Source organism: Rhinoraja longicauda, chromosome 18, assembly GCF_053455715.1.
Source record: "Rhinoraja longicauda isolate Sanriku21f chromosome 18, sRhiLon1.1, whole genome shotgun sequence".
NCBI lineage: Eukaryota > Metazoa > Chordata > Chondrichthyes > Rajiformes > Arhynchobatidae > Rhinoraja > Rhinoraja longicauda.
The window spans coordinates 6,537,929-6,563,931 of NC_135970.1; the positions used below are offsets into that span (position 1 = coordinate 6,537,929).

A 26,003-nucleotide genomic window follows, 5' to 3' on the forward strand; every position below is an offset into this window, starting at 1 on the left:
CTTCTCCATCATGGTCTGGTTTGGCTTGGCCACCAAGCATGACATCCGGAGGCTTCAGTGCATTGTTCGATCAGCCGAGAAGGTTGTTGGCTGCAACCTTCCCCCTATTGACGAACTGTACACTGCAAGGGCAGGAAGCGAGCGGGCAAGATAATCTCTGACCCCTCTCACCCTGGCCACAAACTCTTTGAAGCACTTCCCTATGGCAGGCGACTCCGGACTGTCAAAACCGCCTCAGCCAGACCTAAAATTTTTTTTTTCCCATGAGCTTCTTTAGGTATGTGAAGAGGAAAAAAATAGTTAAGACAAATGTGGGTCCATTGAAGACAGAAGCAGGTGAATTTATTATGGGGAACAAGGAAATGGCAGACGAATTGAACAGGTACTTTGGATCTGTCTTCACTAAGGAAGACACAAACAATCTCCCAGATGTACTAGTGGACAGAGGTCCTAGGGTGACGGAGGAACTGAAGGAAATTCACATGAGGCAGGAAATGGTGTTGGGTAGACGGATGGGACTGAAGGCTGATAAATCCTCAGGGCCTGATGATCTGCATCCCAGGGTACTTAAGGAAGTGGCTCTAGAAATTGTGGACGCATTGGTGATCATTTCCCAATGTTCTATAGATTCAGGATCAGTTCCTGTGGATTGGAGGGTAGCTAATGTTATCCCACTTTTTAAGAAAGGAGGGAGAGTCGTATGTTGAAAGACTGGAGCGACTAGGCTTGTATACACTGAAATTTAGAAGGATGAGAGGGGATCTTATTGAAACATATAAGATTATTAAACGGTTGGACACGTTAGAGGCAGGAAACATGTTCCCAATGTTGGGGGAGCCCAGAACCAGGGGCCACAGTTTAAGAATAAGGGGTAGGCCATTTAGAATGGAGATGATGGCCAGAGGAGAGTAGCAGCAATCAGCAGCATAGTAGCAGCAGCAGCAGCAGTAGCAGCAGTAGCAGCCAGCAGCAGCCAGCAGCAGCAGCACCAAGCTGTGTTGCTTGGGAAGTATTGTGTGGGGATAGTAAGGAGTAAGACCTGTGTGATCTCCCGGACAAGTTTCGATCGCCTAGCTTGGGGTCGGAGAGGAATTTCCTGGATTTTTTTTTCCCAAATTGGCCTGGGTTTTTTATCCGGTTTTTCGCCTCTCCCAGGAGATCACTCAGTTCTTTTGGGTGGGCGGTTGGAGCGGTTGGAGCAACGGCCGGGCGGTAGGTTTAGAAACCGAGCACGGGGCTTTGTTTGGGGAGTATGAGTGCCAGGGCAGTTTATTGTTCTGGGTGTCGGATGTGGGGAATCTGGGAGTCTGATAGTCTTCCAGACATCCACATCTGCGCCAGGTGCGACGAGATGGGGCTCCTAAGGGACCGTATTAGGAACCTGGAGCGGCAGATTGATGACCTCCGTCTGGTCAGGGAGAGTGAGGAGGTTATAGAGAGGAGTTACAGAGAGGTGGTCACTCCAAGACCACGGGAGGTAGACAAGTGGGTCACGGTTAGGGGGGGCAAGGAGCAGAGGCAGGGACTAGAGAGTACCCCGGTGGCTGTACCCCTTGGAAATAAGTACTCCTGTTTAAGTACTGTTGGGGGGAACAGCCTACCTGGGGGCAGCGACGGTACCCGGGCCTCTGGCACGGAGTCCGGCCCTGTTGCTCAGAAGGGTAGGGAAAGGAAGAGGAGAGCGATAGTAATAGGGGACTCTATAGTGAGGGGGTCAGATAGGCGATTCTGTGGACGCAGTCGGGAGACCCGGATGGTGGTTTGCCTCCCTGGTGCCGGTGTCCGGGATGTGTCTGAGCGTGTCCAGGATATCCTGAAAGGGGAGGGAGAGGAGCCAGAGGTCGTGGTACATATAGGTACCAACAATATAGGTAGGATAAGGGAAGAGGTCCTGAAAGGAGAATTTAGGGGGCTAGGAAGAGAGTTTAAAAAAAAGGACTTCCAAAGCAATAATCTCAGGCTTACTGCCTGTGCCACGCGATAGTGAGAATAGGAATGGAGTGAGGTGGAGGATAAATACGTGGCTAAGGAACTGGTGCAGGGAGCAGGGATTCAAGTTTCTGGATCATTGGGACCCCTTCTGGGGGAAGTATGACCTGTACAAAAAGGACGGGTTGCATCTGAACCTGAGAGGAACCAATATCCTGGCGGGGAGATTTGCTAAGGTAATTGCGGAGACTTTAAACTAGTACGGTTGGGGGGAGGGACTCAAACACAGATAGCTAATAGGCAGTGTGTGAGGCAGGAGGCAGAAAAGGGAAACACTCAGACCCAATATGTAGGAGAGAAAGAAGTGAAAAGAAATAAACTGAGAATAAGAAATGATGGGTCCCTTAAATGTGTATATTTTAATGCTAGGAGCATTGTAAGAAAGGTGGATGAGCTTAGAGCCTGGATTGACATCTGGAAGTATGATGTTGTGGCGATCAGTGAAACATGGTTGCAGGAGGGTTGCGATTGGCAATTAAATATTCCAGGATTTCATTGTTTCAGATGTGATAGAATCGGAGGGGCAAGAGGTGGGGGTGTTGCATTGCTTGTCAGGGAGGATATCACAGCAGTGCTTTGGCAGGACAGACTAGAAGGCTCGATTAGGGAGGCTGTTTGGGTGGAACTCAGAAATGAGAAAGGTTTAGCAACACTTATAGGGGTGTATTGTAGACCGCCAAATAGGGAACGAGAATTGGAAGAGCAAATATGTAAGGAGATAGCAGATATTAGTAGTAAGCACAGAGTAGTGATTGTGGGTGATTTCAATTTTCCGTACATAGACTGGGAATCACATTCTGTTAAAGGACTGGATGGTTTGGAGTTTGTAAAATGTGTGCAGGATAGTTTTTTGCAGCAATACGTAGAGGTACCTACCAGAGAAGGGGCAGTGTTGGACCTCCTGTTGGGAAATGAGACGGGTCAGGTGACGGAGGTATGTGTTGAAGAGCACTTTGGGTCTAGTGATCACAATGCCATTAGTTTCAATATAATTATGGAGAAGGTCAAATCTGGACCAAGGGTTGAGATTTTGGATTGGAGAAAGGCTAATTTTGAGGAGATGAGAAAGGATTTAAAAGGAGTGAAATGGAACTTTTTGTTTTATGAAAAGGATATAATAGAGAAATGGAGGATATTTAAAGGTGAAATTTTGAGAGTACAGAGTCTTTATGTCCCTGTTCGGTGGAAAGGAAAGAATAATAATTTGAAAGAGCCGTGGTTTTCCAGGGAAATTGGACACTTGGTTCGGAAAAAGAGGGAGATATACAATAAATATAAGCGGCAGGGAGTAAATGAGGTTCTTGAGGAATATAAAGAATGTAAAAGGAATCTTAAGAAGGAAATTAGAAAAGCGAAAAAAAGATATGAGGCTGCTTTGGCAAGTAATGTGAAAGTAAACCCCAAGGGGTTCTACAGATATGTCAATAGCAAAAGGATAGCGAGGGATAAAATTGGTCCATTAGAGAGTCAGAGTGGACAGCTATGTGCTGAGCCGGAAGAAATGGGGGAGATATTAAACAATTTCTTTTCTTCGGTATTCACCGAGGAGAAGGATGTTGAATTATGTGAGGTAAGCAAAACAAGTAGAGTAGTGATGGAAATTATGAAGATTAAAGAAGAGGAGGTATGGACACTTTTGAAAAATATAAAAGTGGATAAGTCTCCAGGTCCTGATAGGATATTCCCTAGGACATTGAGGGAAGTTAGTGCAGAAATAGCAGGGGCTATGACGGAAATATTTCAAACGTCATTAGAAACGGGGATGGTGCCGGAAGATTGGCGCATTGCGCATGTTGTGCCTTTGCTTAAAAAAGGTTCTAAAAGTAAACCTAGCAATTATAGACCTGTTAGTTTGACATCTGTGGTGGGAAAATTAATGGAAAAGATACTTAGGGACAATATATATAATTATTTGGATAAACAAGGCCTGATTAGAAACAGTCAACATGGATTTGTGCCTGGAAGATCATGTTTGACTAATCTTCTTGAATTTTTTGAAGAGGTTACCAGGGAAATTGATAAGGGCAAGGCTGTGTCTATATGGACTTCAGTAAGGCATTTGACAAGGTTCCACATGGAAGGTTGATTAAGAAGGTTAAATCGTTGGGTATTAATAGTGAGGTTGCAAGATGGATTCAACAATGGCTGAATGGGAGATACCAGAGGGTAATGGTTGACAATTGTATGTCAGGTTGGAGGCCAGTGTCTAGTGGAGTACCCCAAGGATCTGTGTTGGGTCCACTGTTGTTTGTCATTTACATAAATGATCTGGATGATGGCGTGGCAAATTGGATTAGTAAATATGCAGATGATACTAAGATAGGTGGTGTAGTTAATAATGAAGTAGAGTTTCAAAGTCTACAGAGAGACTTGGGCCTTTTGGAAGGGTGGGCTGAAAGATGGCAGATGGAGTTTAATGCTGATAAGTGTGAGGTGCTGCATTTTGGTAGGACAAATCAAAATTGGACGTACAGGGTAAATGGTAGGGAATTGAGGAATGCAGTGGAACAGAGGGATCTGGGAATAACTGTGCATTGTTCCCTGAAGGTGGAATCTCATGTGGATAGGGTGGTGAAGAAGGCGTTTGGTATGCTTGCCTTTATAAATCAGAGCATCGAATATAGAAGTTGGGATGTAATGTTAAAATTGTACAGGGCATTGGTGAGGCCAAATCTGGAGTATGGTGTGCAGTTCTGGTCACCAAATTATAGGAAGGATGTCGACAAAATGGAGAGGGTACAGAGGAGATTTACTAGAATGTTGCCAGGGTTTCAGCACTTAAGCTACAGAGAGAGGTTGAACAGGTTGGGTCTTTATTCTTTGGAGGGTAGAAGGTTGAGGGGGGACTTGATAGAGGTTTTTTAAATTTTAAGAGGGACGGACAGAGTTGACGTGGGTAGGCTTTTCCCTTTGAGAGTGGGGAAGATTCCAACAAGGGGACATAGCTTCAGAATTGAGGGACAAAAGTTTAGGGGTAACATGAGGGGTAACTTCTTTACTCAGAGGGTGGTGGCTGTATGGAATGGGCTTCCGGTGGAAGTGGTGGAGGCAGGCTCGATTTTATTATTTAAGAGTAAATTGGATAGGTATATGGATAAGAGGGGATTAGAGGGTTATGGTCTGAGAGCAGGTAGATGAGACTAGGTCAGAGAAAGTGGTCGGCGTGGACTGGTAGGACCGAACGGGCCTGTTTCCGTGCTGTAGTTGTTATATGGTTATTATATGGTTATTATATGAGGAAAACCTTTTTCAGTCAGAGAGTTGTAAATCTGTGGAATTCTCTGCCTCAGAAGGCAGTGGAGGTCAGTGCTCTGAATGCTTTCAAGAGAGAGCTAGATAGAGCTCTTAAGGATAGCGGAGTCAGGGGGTATGGGGAGAAAGCAGGAACGGGGTACTGATTGAGAATGATCAGCCATGATCACATTGAATGGTGGTGCTGGCTCGAAGGGCCGAATGGCCTACTCCTGCACCTATTGTCTATTGAGAGAAAACGGGAATTTATAGACCGGTTAGCCTAACATCAGTGGTGGGGAAGATGCTGGAGTCAATTATAAAAGAAGAAATTGCGGAACATTTGGATAGCAATAACAGGATCATTCCAAGTCAGCATGGATTTACGAAGGGGAAATTATGCTTGACTTTTTGAGGATGTAACTAGGAAAATGGACAAGGGAGAGCCAGTGGATGTAGTGTACCTAAACTTTCAGAAAGCCTTTGATAAGGTCCCACATAGGAGATTAGTGGGCAAAATTAGAGCACATGGTATTGGGGGTAGGGTGCTGACATGGATAGAAAATTGGTTGGCAGACAGGAAACAAAGAGTAGGGTTTAACAGGTCCCTTTCAGAATGGCAGGCAGTGACTAGTGGGGTATCGCAAGGCTCGGTGCTGGGACCGCAGCAATTTACAATATACATTAATGACAGATGAAGGGATTAAAAGTAACATTAGCAGATTTACAGATGACACAAAGCTGGGTGGCAGTGTGAACTGTGAGGAGGATGCAGGGTGACTTGGACAGGTTGTGTGAGTGGGCAGATGCATGGCAGATGCAGTTTAATATGGATAAATGTGAGGTTATCCACTTTGGTGATAACAAGAAGGCAGATTATTATCTGAATGGTGTCAAGTTAGGAAAAGGGGAAGTACAACGAGATCTGGGTGTCCTTGTTCATCAGTCACTGAAAGTAAGCATGCAGGTACAGCAGGCAGTGAAGAAAGCTAATGGCATGTTGGCCTTCATGACAAGAGGAGTTCAGTATAGAAGCAAAGAGGTCCTTCTGCAGTTGTAAAGGGCCCTAGTGAGACCACACCTGGAGTACTGTGTGCAGTTTTGGTCTCCAAATTTGAGGAAGGACATTCTTGCTGTTGAGGGAGTGCAACGTAGGTTCACTAGATTAATTCCCGGAATGGCGGGACTGTCGTATGTTGAAGGACTGGAGCGACTAGGCTTGCACACACTAGAATTTAGGATGAGAGGGGATCTTATTGAAACATATAAGATTATTAAGGGATTGGACACGCTCGAGGCAGGAAACATGTTCCTAATGTTGGGGGAGTCCAGAACCAGGGGCCACAGTTTAAGAATAAGGGGTAGGCCATTTAGAACAGAGATGAGGAAAAACGTTTTCACTCAGAGTTGTAAATCTGTGGTATTTATTCACAAAATGCTGGAGTAACTCAGCGGGTCAGGCAGCATCTCAGGAGAGAAGGAATGGTGATGTTTTGGGTCGAGACCCTTCTTCAGACTGATGTCAGGGGGGCGGGACAAAGGAAGGATATAGGTGGAAACAGGAAGATAGAGGGAGATCTGGGAAGGAGGAGGGGAAGAGAGGGACAGAAGAACTATCTAAAGTTGGAGAAGTCGATGTTCATACCACTGGGCTGCAAGCTGCCCAGGCGAAATATGAGGTGCTGTTCCTCCAATTTCCGGTGGGCCTCACTATGGCACTGGAGGAGGCCCATGACACAAAGGTCAGACTGGGAATGGGAGGGGGAGTTGAAGTGCTCGGCCACCGGGAGACCAGTTTGGTCAACGCGGACCGAGCACAGGTGTTGAGCGAAGCGATCGCCGAGCCTGCGCTTGGTTTTGCCGATGTATATAAGTTGACATCTGGAGCAGCGGATGCAATAGATGAGGTTGGAGGAGGTGCAGGTGAACCTCTATCTCACCTGGAAAGACTGTTTGGGTCCTTGGATGGAGTTGAGGGGGAGGTAAAGGGACAGGTGTTGCATCTCGTGCGGTTGCAAGGGAAAGTGCCTGGGGATGGGGTGGTTTGGGTAGGAAGGGACGAGTGGACCAGGGAGTTACGGAGGGAACGGTCTCTGCGGAACGCAGAGAGGGGAGGGGATGGGAAGATATGGCCAGTGGTGGGGTTCCGTTGTAGGTGACGGAAATGTTGGCGGATAATTCGTTGGATCCGCTGGCTGGTGGGGTGGAAGGTGAGAACGAGGGGGATTCTGTCCTTGTTGCGAGTGGGGGGAGGGGGACCCAAACAGTCTTTCCAGGTGAAACAGAGGTTCACCTGCACCTCCTCCAACCTCATCTATTGCATCCGCTGCTCCAGATGTCAACTTACTTACATCGGCGAAACCAAGCGCAGGCTCGTCGATCGCTTCGCTCAACACCTGCGCTCGGTTCGCGTTGGCCAAACTGGTCTCCCGGTGGCCGAGCACTTCAACTCCCCCTCCCATTCCCAGTCTGACCTTTTTGTCATGGGCCTCCTCCAGTGCCATAGTGAGGCCCACCAGAAATTGGAGGAACAGCACCTCATATTTCGCCTGGGCAGCTTGCAGCCCAGTGGTACGAACATCGACTTCTCCAACTTTAGATAGTTCTTCTGTCCCTCTCTTCCCCTCCTCCTTCCCAGTTCTCCCTCTATCTTCCTGTCTCCACCTATAATCCTTCCTTTGTCCCGCCCCCTTGACATCAGTCTGAAGAAGGGTCTCGACCCGAAACGTCACCCATTCCTTCTCTCCTGAGATGCTGCTTGACCCGCTGAGTTACTCCAGCATTTTGTGAATAAATACCTTCAATTTGTACCAGCATCTGCATTTATTTTCTTGTAAATCTGTGGAATTCTCTGCCTCAGAAGGCAGGGGAGGCCAATTCTCTGGATGCTTTCAAGAGAGAGTTAGATAAAGCTCTTAATGATAGCGGAGTCAGGGGGTATGGGGAGAGGGCAGGAACGGGTTACTGATTGTGAATGATCAGCCATGATCACATTGAATGGTGATGCTGGCTCGAAGGGCCGAATGGCCTACCCCTGCACCTATTGTGTATTGAGCATTAGCTCTACTCAACAACCAAAAGTCTGTAGACTCCTTTAGCTCTGGTATTTTATTTCATTCTTCACATGTTTAAACTATAATGTTTATTCTTAATGGTTTAATGTTTTATGTTTCATTCTTAATTGTTTACTGTATGTCGTGTTGTTGTGAGCAAAGCACCAAGGCAAATTCCTTGTTTGTATACATACTTGGCTATGAAATTTATTCAAAATTTATTCAATTCAATTATTCAACTATTCATCTTTAGCATCACCAAATGGCACTACAAGGAGATATTGCACAAAAAGTGATTAATGCTCTCCCCCTTCCTGACCTTTTCACCCTGCTCAGCTCGAAACCAAGAATGGCAGAAGGGTCATTAATATCCAACAGAAATTTGTTATACTTCTTTGTAGGTTGCTCCATAGGTCATTGTGGGATGGGAATAATTGAAAGTGCACATTTTTAATATTGTAGCGTTTTAGGTAGTTCTGCATAAAGTAATCAATTTATTGCTCATTCTTTAAAGCTTAGGAAAAGCAAAAATGTCCTATCGTCTATGATACAACTGAATGACTTACCATTTTATCTTGAAGATTACTTAAAGCCAATCATGGGTAGTGAAGAGACAAATAGGTAGGTTTCCTTTCCGAAGGAACATGAGTGAACAAGCTGACAAGCCAACAATTGCAAAGTTAGTTTCATTGATCCCTTTGTTTTGCTTCTATATTTATTTTCATTAAATAATTGAAATTCCGTACCACTTTATGGAACTCGAATTCACTTCTTCCAGTTTGTTAGTACAACCATCTGGAAGAATAGTTTGTTGAAATAACAGTGGAACAGCTATGCTGGCAATGTTTATGGATTATATGTGTTTGTTTGGTAATCTGTCAGAGACCTGGGACTGATATAAATCACTGTAATGGGGCAGAGCTCACATGGAACAAAGGGGAAAATTGGATTAGAAACAGGAAGGGTTAATGTGTTTGGCTTGCACTAATACAGGCTCCATTCGTCAGACCACATCCATCCAGAGAAGGAACTGCCAACTGTGCAGTCTGTATATTCTCAAACTGTTACTTTTAATTTTGGACAATTTTATAGTCAACAGCCAGTAGTGGAGAAACTCAATGTCAGGACCCCACATGTTCACATTAAAAGCGTTCAGCCTACTCTTACATCCTCAGCACTCTTCTTAAATCAGTAGGTATTGCTATTAGGGAGCATGTGTATAAATGCTAAGTGAAATCAAACTGTGAATGTCCCTACCATGGTGATTGGATATAGAGAGTTGAAGGAATTAAAGGTTACTGGAATGTATCTGGACTATGGAATGAGATTAGTATACCAAATTCACTTTTAATTTGCTGTCTTTCTTCTAGTCTTATAATTGTCTAATAAATGTTGGGAAAAATCCGTTCCATGGAGAACATTTTATCTTCTACAATTATATTTCATACTTTTGGCTATGAAGGAATTCAAGACTACAAACCATAAATATTAGTTTTCATTTAATAACTGCACTAAAGAAAGCTGCACTCAGTCAGATCCATTGTGCAGGCCAGATCATTCTCATTCCGGTCACCAGACTTGATTCCGAGCCTAACACTACAAGAAATTACAAGGTAGGCAAAAGAAAAAATTTAAGGATAAATAAAAAGAAACATTCCCACTGACTCTTGGGAATCTTTGACCTTTGAATATTCAGAAGGGAGAAGGGGATCTTGAATCCATGTACCAGGAACATAAATAGAGAAATGTGTGAACACGGTCACAAACTACAACCCAACCCATTTCCTGCCCTATCAGTGGAAGGGTCTGCCAAAGTGGCCTCATTGATTACCTTGGAAGTCACAAAACTGGAATCTGAGAGACTGTCCAAGACGAAGAAGGAATTCAGTAAAAGCTTCTTTGCTCAGGCGGCATTTACCTTGCGGTTTTTGCTGCCACAAACAGCAATTAAGGCAAAGAGGATAAATGGATTTAAGAGGAAACCAGATAAGCACATGAGGGGAAATGGCATAGGGTACATGGACTGAGTTAGATGAGATAGGGAGCGAAGGAGTTGGTATGAAACATAAACATCTGCGTGGATTGATTAGGGTCATTGACCTTTTTGTGATGTGCTTTCAATGTTTTTCTGCATAATCTGTGCGTGGTGTAATTGGATTCTCTTTGACTTGGCTGCAGGATTGCTTTTCCATGGTGAATGTGTCCTGGTATGGAGGAGGAAGTATGCAGTTTCAGTACTGGCCCATAAACAATGCCAATATCAACTCTCAGCCATTCATCATCAGTGACCTACACGATACTCCCATGGGTTATGGATCTGTATTGGAGAGATACTTCCTTGGATCAACAGGTGAGTTCTGTATATAGTGCTGCGGTATAGAAATTGTACTGTTGAAAAATCTTGGACAAGCTGAAGTCTCAAAATTGGATGCTGGTTAAGCATAGTTAAGATAGGAGTTGGTCATCTTTGATGCCATTCTGAACTACTACCAGCCTGGGGAATCGACAGAATAAGCTGTTGAAAAAAGCAGATTTACTTTTCCGGATGGAATCAAAGACACGTAGTACAGATTTGGGCCATTTGTCCTACCAAGGCTATGCCAACCATTTTGCCTGAATCCCATTTACCTGCATTAGGTCTGTATCATTCTATGCAATGCCGATTCAAGTGTCCGTCTAAATGTCTCTGAAACATGGTGATTGTACTCTATTACCTCATCGGGCAGTGAGTTCGGAACCATTCTCTGCATTTAAAACAAACCTTTCCCTCAGATCCCCATTTATATTCCTCACTCTCACTTTAAACCTCCAATTTTTGATACCCCTACCACGATGGAAAAATTCTGACTATGTCTCTCTTAATTTTATCTCGTCTCTCATAACAGAAACATTTGATCCCAGGTGGAATGTTAGTGGACCTCCTCTGTTCCCTCTCCAGTGCAATCCTATTATGTGGTCACGTGAACTGCATACAGTATTCCAAGCACAATCTAGCCAGTTCTATTCACTAGCAAAATACAAAGTGCTGGAGGAACTCGGCAGGTCCAGCAGCATCTGTGAAGGAAATGGAGAGATGTTTCAGGTTAGAACCCTTCAAACTGATTGAAGTAGGGGACAGAAAGCTGAAAAAGAGAGGTAGGGTGGAACAAAGCCTGGTAAGTGATAGGAGAATTCAGGTGAGATGGGGGGCTGAATGGCAGTTGGGTAGTACTTACTTGTGACAAAGGCTAGAGACAAAAAGATGTCAGGTAAGAAATGAAGAGTGGGAATGAAATGTAAGGCAGGGGGAGGAATATGGTTGGAAGAGGAAAGGGGAGATAAAGGGGAAATATAGGACTCGGAGATGGGAGATGAGCATATGGAGGAGGGGAGAGGGGCAGGGTAACTGAGGTTCTGAGAGATGGTGGGGAAATGTGTGCGCACTGGGATGGGAGGGGGTGGAGAGATGGGGGAAAGGGAGGGTGGGTTGGGAGTTGAAATTGGAGAATTTAACATTCATGGAAACTATGTCCTTGTTCTGTCTGGGGGAAGGAGGAGTGAGAGCCGAACTGCAGGAGACAGAGCAGAAATGATTTTTGCCTCCATCTACAACAGCAGGAGAAAACCATGTTTAATGAAGAAATGACATTTCGATGTCCGAGCATGGAAAGTATGAATTTGGGAGTAGATGGGGCGGAGATGGAGAAATTAGGAGTAAGGGGTGGCATTTTTGCAAGAGATGGGGCAGGAGTAGTCATGAGGCTTTCTACTCTAGGACATCCGAGATGTCCTCTTCAGTACTCCCACAGCTCCTCCCACCCTGTCTCTCACAAGAACGCTTTATCCCTTACAATCAATTTCTCTGTCTTCACTGCACCTGCTCCCAACATGCTTTCCACTCTTGGACATCTAAGATGTTCTCTTTGTTCAATAGACGGAACCCCGATTCATATCTCTTCTGTGTTCCGCAGTTTGGATATTGATCCCCCAACACCCAAATGGAATAAGGATAGGATTATCCTGGTTCCCATCTTTCATCCCATCAGCCTCTACATCCAACACATCATTCTCCAATATTTTCACCTCTTTCAATGTGATCTTACCACCAATTATATCTTCCCATCCGTGCCCTTTGCACTTTCTGTGGTGATCACTCTCTTTTCAACTCCTTAGTTTGCCCATCCCTTCCGACTCAACTTGTCCCTTTCCCAGGCACTTATCCTTGGAACCGCAGGAAATATAACACTTGTCCCTACACCAACTCTCTCACTTCCATCCAGAGATCTGTGCAATCTTCCAGGTAAGACGGAGGTTCACATGCATCTCTTCTGAACTCGTTATATGAATTAAATGGTGCTCCTGATGTGGTCTCCTCGAGACCAGGTTACTCTTTCGCCAAACACTTGCCCCAAGAGTCTGACGAAACCTGTTGGAGCAGCAGGTTGCTAACCATTTTAACTCCCCTTCCCATTCCCATCCCAATATTTCTGTCCTTTGTTGCATCTATTGCCATATTAAGGCAACGTGCAATCTGGAAAAATAGCACTCCATATTTCACTTGGCTACAACCTAACTGCAAGATCAATGAATTCTTCAATTTCAAACAATAACCACCCCCCCTCCCCAAATCCCACGGTGCACACAGTTTCCCGACCACCTCCCATACAGCCTTTCCCCTCCCCTGTTCCTTTCCCCTCCTCATACTCGTCTCCCATTCCCGTGTCTCACATATCTCTATTTTTCCCCTCTTTCCCTTTCCTCTTGTCTCCTTCAACCCTTATCCGCCTCTCTGGCTTTACTTGGACTATCTCCGACAGCTCCCTACCGTTTCTAGATCTCACCGTCTCCATCACGGGAGACAGACTATTGACTGACATCTATTATAAACCCACTGACTCCCATAGTTATCTAGACTGCACTTCTTCCCACCCTGCTTCCTATAAAGACTCTATCCCCTACTCCCAATTCCTCCGTCTACGCCGCATCTGCGCCCAGGATGAGGTTTTCCATACCAGGTCATCAGAGATGTCCTCATTCTTTAGGGAACGAGGGTTCCCCTCTTCCATTATAGATGAGACTCTCACTAGGGTCTTCTTGATATCCCCCTCCCCCCATTTGTAACAAGGACAGAGTCTCCCTTGTCCTCACCTTCTACCCCATCAGCCGTCGCATACAACATATAATCCTCCAACATTTTCGCCTCCTCCAACGAGATCCCACTACTGGCCACATCTTCCCATCTCCACCCCTTTCTGCTTTCCGCAGAGACCGTTCCCTCCGCAACTCCCTGGTCAACTCGTCTCTTCCCACTGAAACAACCCCCTCCCTAGGTACTTTCCCCTGCAACCACAGGAGATGTAACACCTGTCCCTTTACCTCCCCCCTCGACTCCATCCAAGGACCCCAACAGTCTTTTCAGGTGAGGCAGAGGTTCACTTGCACCTCCTTCAACCTCATCTACTGCATCCGCTGTTCCAGGTGTCAACTCCTGTATATCGGCGAGACCAAGCGCAGGCTTGGTGATCGTTTTGCTGAACACCTCCGCTCAGTCCGCCTTAACCTACCTGATCTCCCAGTTGCTCAGCACTTTAACTCCCCCTCCCATTCCCAATCTGACCATTCTGTCCTGGGCCTCCTCCATTGACAGAGTGAGTCCCAGCGCAAATTGAAGGAACAGCACCTCATATTTTGCTTGGGTAGCTTACACCCCAACAGTGTGAACATTGATTCTCTTACTTCAAATAGCCTTTGCTTTCCCTCTCTCTCCATCCCCTCCCCCTTTCCAGTTCTCCCACCAGTCTTACTATCTCTGACTACATTCTTTCCCTGCCCGCCCACTCCCCTGTCATCAGTCTGAAGAAGGGTCTCGACCCGAAACATCACCCATTCCTTCTCTCCAGAGATGCTGCCCGTCCTGCTGAGTTACTCCAGCATTTTGTGTCTCCGGCTTTACATTTTACTCCTCCTTTTCTTTGCTCATCTGTAAACCTTGTGTCTTATTTTTACCTTTAGCCTTTTGTCACTTACTTCCCTCTCCTCACTTGCGTCTCTCTATTACTTCACTGATGCCCATCTTTTGAGCATGACCATTAAAAGTAAAATGGTGTAGGCTTATTCTAATATTAAAGAACCCAACTGCATATACGGGAATTGGGCTTAAATTCTTTTTTTGAAGACTCAGTTTTCCATATAGGAATTGTTTCAAAGTTGATGTGCAGTAGCTATAACAGCTGTGGTGCAGCGGGTTGTACTCTCATTTTTGATCCATGGGATTGAGGATTCAAGTCCACTTTGGCAATTTGAACATAAAATTACATACTGATGCTCCAATGCAGTACCAAGCTAGTCTTAGAAAGGTGCTATTTGTCAGATGAACTCTCAGATAGATGTAAAAACATACTTGAAAGAAAAAGAACATGCTGTCCTGATCACTATTTATGCTTCAAAATAGAGAGCATGACATTGTACCTCACATGAAAACAGACATCAAAATGGCACTGAACAGAGTTTGGTGAAAATCTCATTCAGGCTGTGCAGGTGTGGTTTTGTCTGTGTGAAGTGAAAGGCATCATCTGTAGAATTGGCACAATTTGTATGACTCTAGCATTGATTTACATATCAACTGTGTGTCGTTTAAGGAGTCAGCTATGCAGTATAACAAGTCCATAGTGATCTCTCACAGCTGGCCAATTCCAAACTGGAAACGCTGATAGAAGTAGTAGGGCAAGTTGGACTGATCTGGTGTGTGGGCATGTTATGAACCTGCTTCTCCAATGCTCTGCACCTTTCTATTAAGGCCTACTTTTCCTGGGCAAGGTCAGTGCCATTTCTTCATTGTGCATCTGGGCTAGAGAATTACAGCAGTGATGTCAAATGCGCTTTGCATAGTTGTTAATGTTATTACTGTGTGACTGAGCAGCCTCAAGGCACGGGCATTACATCCTCACTAAAGTGTGATTCAGAATTGTACATTGCTGTCAGTAAAAGGTTTATGGCCGATTTCATCTCAATGTTCCTTAATCCATTTGCATTATGCAGACAAAATCATGCATTATGTTATTGAATTTCAAGATAGGTTATCTGGGGGGGGGGGGGGGGGGGGAAGAGTGTGGTGTTTTTTGGAGCATTGTGACAACCAAATTGGCTGGCCTATTTTCTGCATTATAATGGTGACACAGCTTTACCATTACTTCATTGACTCTTAGACACTTTAGTCCAGGCTGAGATCATGAAAGGTACTTCACGAATGCTAGTCTTAATTTTTTTTTAATAAATCATGTGCTTCATCTTTATCTTTCACATCCATCCAATCAGTTGAAATCAGACTCAGACAATATTTGAGCAGCTGTCCATATTTGCTTTTCAGGACTGAGAAACACTTGTCTCTCAGACCTACTGACCCTTGCCTGAGGAAGCAATGAATGCCTTGCTGCTATTTTACCCTTTTGTTTTGGGATTAATGACACATTGATAATGGATTCCAGCTGCTAAATTGGTTGATAATGATTCATATTAGATTAGTTTTCTTTCAGAAATTATTCCAATGTTTAACCATAAATCTAATCCCCAAGTCCCTTTGCTGTTGTTGCACTCTGGATTTCTGGTCCGAGATCTCTAACTCTGTCCACATTCAAGTAGTTCAAGAGGAAATAAAATATATATTTGTAAGTATCGAGCCCAATCCTTCTAACAATAACAGGCAGCACACCCCATTGCACAATTGACCCGACAAACATAATCTCTTTTCAAATTCTACATACACTGTTTTTGTCGTTGAAATAATTGAAACCAGTCCCTGTATAGTCTTTGTTATCATGGACTTTACCCATACCATAATTCTCCTTCCCAATCATTAACAATAATCCAGATCTTCAGATGAACAATTATTGGGCACTTGTTTTGCTCAATTTTGCAGATGAGGGGAAAACATTACTACTCTCAGAGACTAAATCTTGTCAAGTTTTCTTCAGTATTGCTGAAAGTGACCTCCCACTGTAAATATATATTTTTTTAAATTTCAAAATATACTTTATTCAAGAAATAAATATATACAAAACATGTTCCTTACAAAACCATCCGACATTCTCGGAGGCTATACGTACATTCAATACATACATTCAATACACCAATTATACAAAATTAGCCCCCCGCCCTTGCCACCCATGTGGCCCACTGGCGCGGAATCCCTTCCCTTATTTTGAGGGGCATCTCCACCACACCCTGCCCCTCATGCCCAGCTGCGGAAGGACCCGAAACTGTGGCCCTCCCCCACAGAGCCTTGGCGTTGGCTGCACTAAGCTTCAGTGCGTCCCTCAGCATGTATTCCTGCAGCGGGTCAGTCGGCAACATTCCCCGACGGACATCTCGCTCAGCTGGGAGGTCAACAAAGCTCGGGCAGACCAAAGAGCGTCTTTCACCGAGTTGATGATCTTACAGCAGCACTCGATATCAGTCTCTGAATGCGTCTCTGGGAACAGTTCATAAATCAAGAGTCCTCTGTGACGGAGCTGTTCAGATTAATGGTGACAGGGATCCTTGCAAACCTCTCCAGACTCTCTTTGCAAATCCACATTCTGCGAAGAGGTGGGCCACCGTCTCCTCTCTATAGCAGCCGTCCCGAGGGCAGCGTGCGCTGGTAGTGAGTCCTTCCGACGGTGCAGGGAGGATCTGACTGGGAGGGCTCCCCTCACCGCCAGCCAAGCCAGGTCTTGGTGCTTGTTGGTGAGTTCTGGTGATGAGGCATTTTGCCAGACAAGCTGGGCAGTCTGCTCTGGGAACCACGCCACAGGATCCATGGAGTCATTTCCCTGCAGTGCCTGCAGGACGTTCCGTGCTGACCACTGCCCGATGGACTTGTGGTCAAAGGTGTAAATAATGATGCAGCAATGGTCACACATTTATTGCATTTTAAATTTTGATACCATTAATTGTCCTTTTTATGCCACCATTGATAATGACCACACCTTAATTGGAATGACGATCTCCTTTGTATACATGGGAGAAGGTGGATCTCATGGTTCATCCAAGACTTTTGGTTGGGAAAAAACTCAATTAGTTTTGGTAGGGACACACTTCTTCACACATTTGTTAATGTAATCAGTATCATTCAGATCCGTTGCCAAGTTAACATCATCTAGTCTACTGACCTCAAGCAATCGCCGAGTCATTCCTCTGCCTCCCCTAACCAGCTCCATGCAGTCTGCACCATTGTAGCCATGTCCTTCAGTTGCTGCCTGCACGCAAGAAGTAGGAATACAACCAGATGGTCTGATTTCCTTCAGTGAGGGTGAGGGATGGACTAATAGGTATCTTTATCAGTGGACAAACAGTGGTCAAGGGTGTTTGATCCTCTGATGCTGCAGGACCTGCAGTGTCAATACCATTATTGTTATATATCAGTATTCACACTGCTTGCAGAACATTACAAGATATTGTACCACTTATACATTAACATCCATTTTGTAGTTTTTGATGTTTCATAGGAAATATATCAACCAAATTTATACATCATTAGCATCCACAAATAACAATTCAATATTGACCAGAAAATCTGTTTCAGAAATGTTGACTATGAGATAAATATTGGCTAGGCCGTCAGGCCTGACTCAGAAAACAAAATAAATTTCATATGTTGAAAATCTGAAATAATCTGAAATAAAAATAGAGAAGGGTGGAAACACTCAGTATACCAGGCAGCATTATGGAGAGATAAACAGAATTAACCATTCAAGACTAACACTTCGTAAGAAATTTCTTTTTATATACGCATCAGGGATGAATCTACTGGTTGCCTTCATCTTGCCAGGATATCAGTGAGTTTAATCTCTCCTACCAAAGGTGCCATCCCCCAACTTTGCAGCAAACCATTCTGTACTGCACTGATCTGCCAACCTAAGTGGTTGTGTGATCCTGGATTCCTGTGCCAAAAATGACCCCTGACTAACATCATATTACCCTAGTATCAATCTAACCCCCAGTAATGGACTACTTGTGCCCTACTGTTCATGATGACCTCCAACAATGAATTCCGGATTTCGGAGTTTAGAAACATAGAAATGGGAGATGACCTTCCAGCCAATTCATTGATTTCATCGTTGGTGGGGGTTGGTCTGTCTGTTAATCATTTCCACTTACCTAGGTTCAGTAGCTCTTTGAGTCAAGATTGTTTTATTGTCATATAACTTTCCTCTCTCCGATTGTAATCCTATGTGTTCCACCTCTTCTTCTCAAAAGGGTTAGAATTGGGTTATTTATTGTCATGTGTACCAATATATAATGAAAAGCTTTGTTTTGCAAGCTATCCAATTAAATCAGATAATACTATACATAAATAAAATGAAGCCAAGCTCAAGTATAATAGGTGGTGAAGGGAAAGATACAGTGCAGAATATTTTTCTCACCAATTCCAGAGAATTAGTCTAATGTTCTCAATGAGGTAAGTTGGAGAATGGGACTGTACCCTGGCTTATGGAAAAACAGCATATATCATGCTTTTCTGACATTATGTAGACTGCATATACTGTACACTGCATCATTGAGATTATTATTGGTTTATTAGATCATTATTGTCATGCACTGATACCATACACAAATACAATCTAGCCATACACCAGTAAAAAAGATAATGCAAATAGAAAAATAACCAGTGTGGAATATTGTGTTACAGCATTAGAGAAAGTGCAAATGTTTTAAAAAGTGCAATGAGGAAGATTGGTACTACAACCTTGACTTATTAGAGGTCCGTTGATAGAGTAATAAAGTCACGGAGCTCTATAGCACAGAACCAGGCCCTAAAGTCCACTTTGAACACACAGATCAAGTAGGCAAACCGGCTAGTCCCATTTGCCTGCATTTGTCCCAGAGCCCTCTAAACCCTTCCTATCCAAACACGGTATCTGCCCAAATGCCTTCTAAAAGTTGCAATTATATCTGCTTCTATGCTTTCTTTTGGCATCTTAGATCAGATGTAGACTGCCCTCTGAGTGAAAAATTGCCCCTGAGGTCCTCTTAAATCTCTCCCCTCTCAACTTAAACCAATGCCCTCTAGTTTTAGAACATTCCAGCTTGGGGAAAAAGACTGTGTATGTTCACTTTATCCATTTCCCTCAAGATCTTGTATACCTCATTATGGTCATCCCTCAGCCTTCGATGCTCCTAAAAGTGCCACCATATCCAACCACTCCATATAATTCAAGAGCATAGGCCTAGGTAACAACCTGATGAATGCCTTGTGCATCCTTTCCAACTTAGTCTGATAATAGTGGGAAATAAGCTGTTCCTGAATCTGGTGGTACATGCTTTCAAGCTTTTGTATGGGGGAGGGGAGAAGATAGAATGATTTGGGTGAAAAAGCTCCTTGATCATGTTAACTGCCTTCCTGAGGCAGCATGAGCTATACATTGGGTAATGTTGGTTTGTGTGATGCACTGGGCCTCATCGACAATCGTCTGAAATTTCTTACGGTCTTGGGCAGAGCAATTGCCAAACCAAGCTTTGCTGCATCTTAACAGGTTGCTTTCTGCAGGGCATTTGGTGAAACTGGTAAGAGTTTTTGGAGACATGCTAAACCTTGGGCATCTGAGGAAGTAGAGGCATTGGTACTTTCATGACTGCGGTGTCAATGGGGTTGCACCAGGACAAATTGTTGGTGATATTTATGCTCAGGAACTTGAAGCTCTCAACCATGTCCACTTCAGCACTATTGATGTGTAGGAAGGAACTGCAGATGCTGGTTTAAACCGAAGATAGACAGAAAATGCTGGAGTAACTCAGCGGGACAGGCAGCATCTCTGGAGAGAAGGAATGGGTGACTATTGATGTTGGCTTGGGAGTGTACGCCTCCCTATTTCCTGAAATCAGTTGCTAATTCTTTTGTCATTGAGGGAGAGGTTGGTGTCTTGAAATGATGTCACTGAGTTATCAATCTTCTTCCTGCGCCTCTGTCTTGTCATTGTTCGAGGTCTGGACCATTAAAGTGGTGCCATCTGCAAACTTCTAAATGGCTGAACAGTCGTGAGTGTATAGGGAGTAAGTACTTAGGGAGTGTATAGGGAGTAATTACATAGTTTAAGGGATTAAGTACACATTCTTGTTGGGCACCAATATTCACCAATATCACCAAAGGTCTGTGGCCCAGCTGAATGGGCATCAGCATTGAAAGTGAGCCCATTGGTCTTGCTTTCAGAGGCGGGATTTCAAAGGGCTGGCTAGTCTAGGTGAGCCTGTGCTCTTTAGGGTTGTGGGTGTATGAATGGTTATGTGGTGCAATGGAGATCTGGGGACTGACAATGTTTAAGTAGTGGAGGAGAGAGTCATGAGTCATTGGCTATGAAATTAGGTGGATGGAGTTAGGGACTCGGGCAATCATAGATTAGTGGGTTACATTGAATGGCAGTGCTGGTTCGAAGGGCCGAATGGCTTACTCTTGCACCTATTGTCTATGTTAGATTATAGATCTGGGAAATGGTGCTAGGGAGATGGGACTAAGACAAAGTAATAATTCAGGGATTCTGCAAATCCTTTTATGATTCTGCTGTTGTTTCAGTTCATTATTCACATCATGAGATAAAACACAAACTTTGATTCCATTTGACACAGACTGGGCGATCGTTTCGCTGAACACCTATGCTCAGCCTGTCTTGGTCTACACGATCTCCCAGATGCCAAACATTTTAACTCCCCTTCCCATACTAACCTTTCTGTCCTTTTCTCCAGAGATGCTGCCTGACCCGCTGAATTACTCCATCATTTTGCATCCATCTCTGAATCGATACTCCCATGCTCCAAGGTCCCCATCCCAGAGCCACGTTCACTGTATATGTGGTTCCCAGAACTATTACGGAGCTATCCATATGGCATTTAACCTGTACATGTGTAAGATCAATCACTGGCCAACAGCTGTAGATTTACAATTCCATTAGCTTCTGCCTAATTTGGGACACATTTACAAGCTGATGTCTGGGACGATATAAGGAGCACTCTGATCTTTTATAGATGGCAATATTTTCATAAGTATATCCTATTTCCTTGAAACTGTGACAGATAGGCTACTCAACACTCACTAACAGACATTGGGCCTCCATGGTAATTCAAGCAGTTGTTATTTGAATCGGGGTTTTCCAATGGAGCTCAATTGGGAAATATCCTGAACTGAGTTCCTTGAAATGGGAAGTGCCAGCTGGACCAGCAGGAAAGTATGTGGGTGGGAGGGAGATGGAGACTTGTTTGGGGCTGGAAGTTACTCAGATATATACAATGTAGGGATCTTGCTGCTTAGCATTACGGAGAACTGCATTGGAGGGGAAAGGTGTTTGATTGTGAGAAACTCATCAGTGGCACACTCCTCACATACCCACATACCCCAGGTTGACATCAATTTCTTGGCTGAGTTTCTAAGAATTTCAGAGGTTAGTATAGTACTATGCGAAAATAAGACCCGAACTGACACATCCTTAATTGTGATATGAAAATTCATAACATGCCATTATAGTGAGTGTTTTGTTTTTCTTCAAATGCACTCAGTGCATGTGCACTCAGCCTGCATTAAGATCTGCATTGCTGCTCTGGAATCCTTCGAACAGGGCAGCCCATGCCAGTGAGAGCTTAACAGGGATTAGAGTGCAATCAGGTGATGTCAGCCTTAGAAATGTGAGAGAGGTCAGTAGTTCCTATAGGGACATGTGGTGGGGTGGGGAATAGATAAGTAAAGCATAGTTGAAAAACCCCTCAAACAAACACAAGCTACAACACAAATTAAGATTTAGATTTCTGAGAAAACCTTGTACATTTCTCAGAACTTAAGCGGAAGTGGTGGCGCCTAACGGCTGCGGCTCGCTAGCAGTCTGTTCGTCTTTTTTCCTTTTTTTTTTGTTGTGTGTCGGTGTTGGGATGGTTTTTGTATTTTTTTTGGTTGTGTATGTGTGGGGAGTGGTGGTGTGGGTGTGGGTGGGGGGGTGGTGGTGTGGGTGGGGGAAACTTTTCTCTTCCTCACGGCGCGGGGTGCGGCTCGGCCGCGGGGCTTTACATCGCCCGGTGCAGCTTGGCCGCTGGACTTAACAGTGCCCGGTGCGGCTCGGCCGCGGGACTTTTCATCGCCCGGTGCGGCTCGGCCGCGGGACTTTTCATCGCCCGGTGCGGCATGGCCGCGGGACTTTACATCGCTGGTGCGGCTCGGCCGCTGGACTTAACAGTGCCCGGTGCAGCTCGGCTGCGGGGCCTAACATCATCCGGTGCGGCTCGGCCGTGGGACTTTACATCGCCCGGTGCGGCTCGGCCGCGGGGCTTTACATCGCTGGTGCGGCTCGGCCGCGGGACTTAACATCGCGCGGTGCGGCTCGGCCACGGGACTTAGCTGCGCAAGGCTTGGTCGCGGGGCCTTCCATCGCCCGGCTCGACCGCGAGACGTTTCAGCACCCGGTGCGACTCGGCCGCGGGGACTTCCATCCCCTTGCGGGGACTGTGCGGGTCGGTCGGGGACGAGCTGTCAGTCCGTGGGCGTGGGGAAGAGAGTGGAAGTTTTGTTGCCTCCATCACAGTGAGGGGGTGTTTAGAGTCACTGTGATGGACGTTTGTGTTGGGGTTATGTGTCTTGTGTTCTTTTTTTGTATGACTGCTATGTAGTTTCGTTCGGTACCTCGGTACCGAATGACAAATAAAGCTCTGTTATACTGTTATATGTTATATAGGCATACCAAGACTAAACTGTTCATCTTATAGGTGAGAGAGTGTGGAGACTGTCTTTTGGCTAAGTTTAACTAAGGTTTGCAGATTTGAATTTGGGCCCTATGCTGCCAAGCTGGACCAATTCAACCAGAATCCCAGATCAGTAATAGAACTGATTTATTACTTGCATTGGAGCATCCAGTGAAATGGCAATACACACTGAAGTCCATCAGAACATACAAAGTAGGAACAGGAGTGGGCCCCTTGGTCCCTCGTGCCTGCTCTACAATTCAATAAAATCTTGGCTTATCTTCTTCTCAATATCAATTTCTTGCACTAACAACATATCCCTTGATTCCCATTGTTTCCGAACATCTATTGATCCGTGTCTGGTGTATAATCATTGAATGACACTCACTACATTCCTTCTCATCTCAGTCTTGAATGGCTGACTCTTTGTTTTGAGACTATGAGTCAAAGACCCCTGTTTCAGAAACATCAATCCACACATCTACCTTGTCAAGTCCAGAAATAAATGTATACATTTTCATGAGATTATCTCTCATTCTTCTAAAGGTATAGGTTCTGTCTACTTATTCTCTCCCCAGAGAACAACCACACTTCCCTTTCCCCACCCCCCCCCCCCCCCCCCCCCCCCCCCCCCCTCACCCCACCATCCCAAGAACCCATCTGGTGAACTGGCCAATAGGTCACAGATGTAAACAGATGTACATTTGCACCATGTGTATCTGGTGCCTGTGGTAAATAAGTGCGAATGAGGTGTCGGGGAAGGACAAAGATAAAACCTGCTTCTGCCCTCATTTCTTTTCATGTGAATTTCTGGCATTAGGTGTTGCTGTGCGTGTTCATCAGGAAGTCCCATTACATGTTGGAATTGAGAGCAGAAAGCAGTTGTGCCTGGGGATCCCACCCAACGCTGAGATGGTTCCCCTGAGTTATACGATATGTGTGGGTGACAGTCTGAGATCAGCCTACCAACAACGCAGCAGTGTGATCCCTGTGGCCCAGCCTGACACCAGCATCCTGTGGTAAGAAAAAAATCCTGCCACGTTTCTGTTCGCTATTAGAAGAGTCCATGGTTTAAACGCACACTCCTTTACCTCTGTTCGGCCACTTTAAAAATATTTCTTTCAGCTCTGGAATTGTTTCAATCAATCATAATTTAAAATAACAGCAAGAAAAATATAACAGAGGCAATGTATAGGAGCAGGGGGACTATATCAAAGTGAGAGAGAACTCAGCATTGGGTATTTAATAGAATAAGGCCAGTCAGGAATACTGAACATAGAAATTGCAGAATTGATCTGAAAAATTGAAGAAGAAGTAGTAAGGAGAGAGTATGTGAATATAACCGAGGCAAATACAAATATGAATCTAAATATTTAAATAAATATACATAGTAAAAGATTGACTAGAGGGAGTTCAGGGCCGATTAATAAACAGAATAGGACTTTGTGGAGACAGACGCCTTGGCTAAGATAGGTAATGATATTCATTGTCTGCCCTCAGTAGAGAAGGAGATGCTGCCTATACAGTGTTAAGGAGAAAGCAGTGGCAATGCTGGATGTGACAAACTGGAAGTGGTTTAAAGTTTAGCAGTCCTCAAAGTGGAAAGGTCATCTGGACTGGATGGAATCTTCCAAGCCTACTGAGGATTGAAATTGCAAAGGCTCTAATCACAGTCTTACCTTGGATATGGAATAGTGCCAGGAGACCGGGTTGCAAATGTAACACGACTCTGTTTTAAATAAGGTTGAATATAGTGACAACACGGCAGCCAGTGGTAGCGATTGGGTAATTCCCATGTCATTCAATTTTGGCAATCCCAGTGATATATTTGAGTCTGATTTGTGGAGAAAGATAAACCATGTAGCTATGAATCTAACATAAATGGTGCAGAAATTTGCAACCAGCATAATCAAGGACAAAATTAATTGCCATTTTGAATTTTTTAAAAAATTAAAAACAATTGTTAATCACCAATTTGAATGTTGTTTTTTGTGTATTGAAGAAGTGGAAATGGACAGTGCAGTTTGTATGAAGTTATAAAACTATCAGATAATGTTCGACAATTATAATACAATTAAAGAATCAGAGCCATGTTCTATGGCACTCAAACACTTGAGTCTATGATAAGCTCTTGCAAGGGTGCAAGGGGGAGGTATATAATAATAAAAAATCTTGTACAACTCATTTAGGAGGATTGATTAGAGGATATAAGCATGAAAATATAAAGACTGCAGCATGTGCTTTGTGCAAAGACAGGTTTGCTGAAATTTTCATTTTTAAACATTGTTATTTCATCTTATGGCAGTGAAACGTTGTGTAAATGGATCAGAATAATCAGAGTATAAAGTTTGCTATACAAAAGAAAGCATAGAATGGGGGTGAAGGGTTGGTTTTCACATTGTTACCAGAAACAGGCATAGGGTATCAGATGTCAGAATATTGATATGGTCAGTGGGACATCCATCCACTTGGGACATGTCCTCTGATGTTCATGAAAATGCTTTTATAAAGTTGGGTGGTCTGTGTGCCTTTGACTTTTCCAGACCTGGTTCTTAGGATGAAAGGGTAACGTCTGTCCAGTTTTATTCCTATGTTTTGTTCAGATGGCTTGGTACAGTGGAGTACCTTGCTGGCCCTTTTCAGAAAGTAGTTATGATTTGGATCCAATCACAAATAGATTTAATTACAAAGTCCATGGGTTCCATTCCCTAAAAATCATTGGTGAACTAGATCAGGTTTAATAACACTCTGGTAGTTAAAATGTCACCCTTAATGAGACCAGCCTTTTTTTTGTTTTTACAGATTATTTATTTAACTGAATTTAACTTCTGGATTATGATGCAGAGGAGACACTCCAAATCCCAATGGTAAGATTTGAGGTTATTCCTCTGCCTCAGAATCCAGACCTCTTCCAATAACCATACTAGAGTTCACAACAATAACACCCATTCACCCCTCACCCATTCCTCACTCACATTCTGCCCTGCTTCATTTCTCACTTTCCTTCTTTTCCCAATTGTCTCTCTTGCCCCCATAACCTGTGATTCTGTCTCCCTGATT

The 26,003-nt window shown here is 44.3% G+C and overlaps 2 protein-coding genes across 3 annotated transcripts in view; one reads left to right on the forward strand and one right to left on the reverse strand.

Moving 5' to 3' along the window:
- LOC144602214 (oxysterols receptor LXR-alpha-like) overlaps positions 1 to 26,003 on the reverse strand; it is a 442,571-nt gene that overhangs the window by 164,519 nt on the left and 252,049 nt on the right. The gene's annotated exons all lie outside the window — the stretch shown is intronic.
- LOC144602213 (SITS-binding protein) overlaps positions 1 to 26,003 on the forward strand; it is a 63,484-nt gene that overhangs the window by 11,229 nt on the left and 26,252 nt on the right. For both annotated transcript variants that reach the window (XM_078415023.1, XM_078415024.1), the window contains exons 2-3: positions 10,452 to 10,623; positions 23,764 to 23,962. In XM_078415023.1, coding sequence (XP_078271149.1) covers positions 10,452 to 10,623; positions 23,764 to 23,962 — 371 coding nt within the window. The remainder of the gene's footprint in view (positions 1 to 10,451; positions 10,624 to 23,763; positions 23,963 to 26,003) is intronic.